A 3,605-nucleotide genomic window follows, 5' to 3' on the forward strand; every position below is an offset into this window, starting at 1 on the left:
TGCATCTATCTCAGGATACTCTGATTCTGACTGGGCTGAGGACCGCCACGATCGACGATCCACAAAGGGTTACTCTTATCGATGGGGTAGTGGTCCCATCTCCTGGAGATCCAGGAAACAAGCCACAGTCTCTCCAACACCGCCGGCGCTCCGCTTCGCTTCTCTATAATTGCAAAATTTACGAGCGGAGCGTTTTGGCGCTATTATAAAGCGCCAATCGCTACACTATAATTTTGGAAGCGCTATGAGTTCTCAGAGCGGTGCGGCCTTTAAAATTGCTTCGCTCCGCTATGATGAAATCTCATGATGTTTAGCACCTAAAAGCGCAGTCCGGTAGGGGTTTTTTGCTTTAAGATGTGTTTAGCAGGGTGAGGGTATGACGGATGGAACAAGCAAAACAAAAGAACACACACAATTTATGTGCTGTTACAATTTATTCAACTTTGTAAAGAAATTGTCATACAAACAGATAGATATACTGTGAGTGGAAGGCAAGCTTATGGGACACAAGCATGAAATACTAACACACCAGCATACTTCAGGTGCTTCTCGCCAAGTTCACCTGGTGGGTTTTCATGTTGAGGGACAAGAGTAGACAAGAATGTATGTTTTTTACCCTGACCATATGAACCTGATGATAATAATCGACTCACATTCGGTTTATTTTCAATCGGTTCATTATCTTTACTTGGTACAATCGATCGATCGATCGATTAAATCAAGAAGAAAACCATGATTATCTTCAATGGATCTATGAAATATGGGATTCTGATTCAGGTGGATTTACCGGTCATCCTGATGTAGATTTAAGAATGGTATGTCACCTTCATCTTGGTTATCTCTCTGAAGGATTTGACTAAAATTCCCTTTTCTTGATCGCTATAGCATAGTAATCCAGAGGAATCTCTGGACCAACCTTATATCGTTCATAGTTCTGCAGCTCTTCTATTACTTGCTTTACTCTCTACGCCTCAGTCGGATAACCCAAAGCCTACTAATCCTTACACTGCTTGGGACGTTCCTAAACTCTTGAAATTCATCGTTGATTGCCAACGATCAAACGGAAGGTTCGTAAGCTTACATTTGTGTTCAACGTTCATTTCAATTAGATCACCTGAAACTTGATTTCGATCGTTTAGTTTTGGTCCATTTCCTACTTCTACAGAACAAGATGTTAGATTTGTTTATTGCGCTACTGCAATCTGTGCGATCTGGAAAATCGATCCTAAAACGGTGATCGATGTTCAATCAACTGTAGATTTCTCAGTGTCTTGTAGGGTAAGTTTTCGAATCATGTCAATTTTTTAACCCTCATCACGGATTTCCAATATTGTATTTTTGAAAATCAGCGCTACAATGGTGGATATGGCCAAGCCCCTTTTTTAAAATCTCAAGGGGAACAGCGTATTGTGTCTTAGTAATAGCATCTCTTAATTTGTTAAACAAACTTGATGATAGCCTTTCATCTGAAGACGCTTTAGAAACTGCCAGATCGTTAGTACATACATATGTACAAGCCTCAAGGGAATCTCACTGCATGTCTTGGGTTGCCATGAGGCGCCATGGCGCTAAGCGCTCGTAGGCGCTGCAACACCTCATAGCACAGCGGAATTCTGCTATAGACTGCGAACCTGAAAACCGCTATATGTGTGGGAGGTTTCGCCATAGCTATAGCCCGGCAAAAAAACCGCTGTGGGTTGAAACGGGTAGCGCGGGCGGAGCGCGCGCTCTGCTACCGCTCCGCTGCCGCTATCCCGGGCGGAGCGCCGGTGGTGTTGGTCTCTCTCTCTCGAGTACGGAAGCAGAGTACAAGGCACTCTCAGATTCATGTCGCAAAGGACTCTGGCTTGGTAATCTCCTCGCCGAACTTAATCTTTGACCTCCGGCCGCTATTCCACTTCATGTCAATAACGAGGGTGCTGAAGCGCTCGCTAAGAATCCAACACATCACTCTTGAACGAAGCACATTCACACACGTTACCACTTCATACGAGAATGTGTTGCTAATGATTCCATCTCAATACATCATGTAGCATCGAAGGACATGTTGGCAGATATGTTAACCAAACCATTAGGACGTGTCCTGCTACAATCTCATCACGAGCGCTTTGGAATAGTCTAAACTTCTCTCTATTTCTTACTTCATAATTTTCATTTTCTCTCTTTCATCATCTTATTTAACTATGTTGTGCTTTGTTCTTTCTGATTTTTTTTTCTTTTTCTTTCTGCATGTTGCACGGAAGGGGGGGTGTTGAGATAGTCTCATGACATGTCTGTCTGTATTCTTTTATTCTGATTCACAGTCCTGTGTGACTATCTTGTGCCATGTCAAGTCCTACGTGACTAGTGTTAAACAACTGTCCTACGTTGACATCATTTCATTATTTCATAAAGCATTACATAATCTGTGCTTAGCAACTTGTCAGCTGTGTGATTTCTACCTTTGTTAGTTCTCTATATAACCTGACTGGAACAGCTCAGGAAAGGTGTTCTCTTCTTCACCTTTCCTTCAATCTTTTCTCTCGCTGTTCCAGCTGTTCCAGATTGTCAGAAACCTAAGACATACATCACATAATCTCACTGGACTTCCCGCTAAAATTTCTTGCTCATACATATAACCACGTAAAGCAGAGGTTCAACGTGTTGTTTTTGGCTGCTGTGCTAGCTGAGCGCGGTCTAGCGCAGCTGCCATCAACATATTGATGATTTCTTGATCGTGATCTACAGAATTACTTTCTTCAGATGAAGAAGATTCAAGAAGTAGATCTAATTCCCTCAAAGATGCTGAGGAACCAGACATATGCTCTGATGTAAAAATTCGATGAATGAGAAGAACTGAGAAGATGGATGATTTGAAAAATTGAGTTGAATTTCAAATGGTCAACAAGCTTTTCTGCTTTTGGCTGCCAAACGTAATTCAACTTTTATGTACTTTTAAGTTGACTTTTTCATAAAAGTCAACTTGAAACAAAAATTGACTTTCCGTGGCCGGAAATTTTGTACCTTTCAAAAGGTACAAACTTTTATGCGCCATTCCAAACGTGCCCTTAGAGTTGAATGTCATTATCCTTCATTGTGGAATTGGAATAATTCTATTCATTACACTACAAGAAAGATGATATTTTTTGCACGAAAAAAAAAAGTCTTGACATAGAAAAGTATTCAGGTTGCAGGAGGAGAGCAAAAAATACAAACAATATGCACCTTGTTGCCTACTATCAGAGCTTTAATCCAATTATTTTTTTGGTATTTTTAGAGCCTCTTTTGATGAATGTACTAACAATAAACCTTCATTTTCATCAAATTACAACCTGTAACAAAGGCTGAAATTTGGCTCATGAGGATCAAATAGACATTAGTATTTCTGAGGAAACCCATAACCCTTTCAATTCAGGTCCAAAGGACTTGACCACACTACAAGAAAGATAATATTTTCTGGGCAGAAAATTAAATTATTGATACACAAAAATATTGAGAGGCCAGGAGAAGGGCAAAAAATAAATAAAAATATGCATCTTGTTCCCTGCGGTGAGAGCTTCACTCTCCATATTTTTCCATATTTTTACAGTCCGTATTGATAAGTGTACTAACAATAAACCTTCACA

At 40.4% G+C, this 3,605-nt stretch overlaps 1 protein-coding gene across 1 annotated transcript; it reads left to right on the forward strand.

Moving 5' to 3' along the window:
- Window positions 1–812: 812 nt before the first annotated feature.
- On the forward strand, window positions 813–1,418 carry MELLADRAFT_61143 (uncharacterized protein; the record flags this gene model as incomplete). Its single annotated transcript, XM_007407116.1, has 4 exons — window positions 813–815; window positions 886–1,067; window positions 1,140–1,278; window positions 1,350–1,418. The coding sequence occupies 4 exons, from the start codon at window positions 813–815 to the stop codon at window positions 1,416–1,418; spliced, it is 393 nt and encodes a 130-aa protein (XP_007407178.1).
- Window positions 1,419–3,605: the final 2,187 nt, after the last annotated feature.

The sequence above is a fragment of the Melampsora larici-populina genome (assembly GCF_000204055.1).
Source record: "Melampsora larici-populina 98AG31 unplaced genomic scaffold MELLAscaffold_8, whole genome shotgun sequence".
Lineage (NCBI taxonomy): Eukaryota > Fungi > Basidiomycota > Pucciniomycetes > Pucciniales > Melampsoraceae > Melampsora > Melampsora laricis-populina.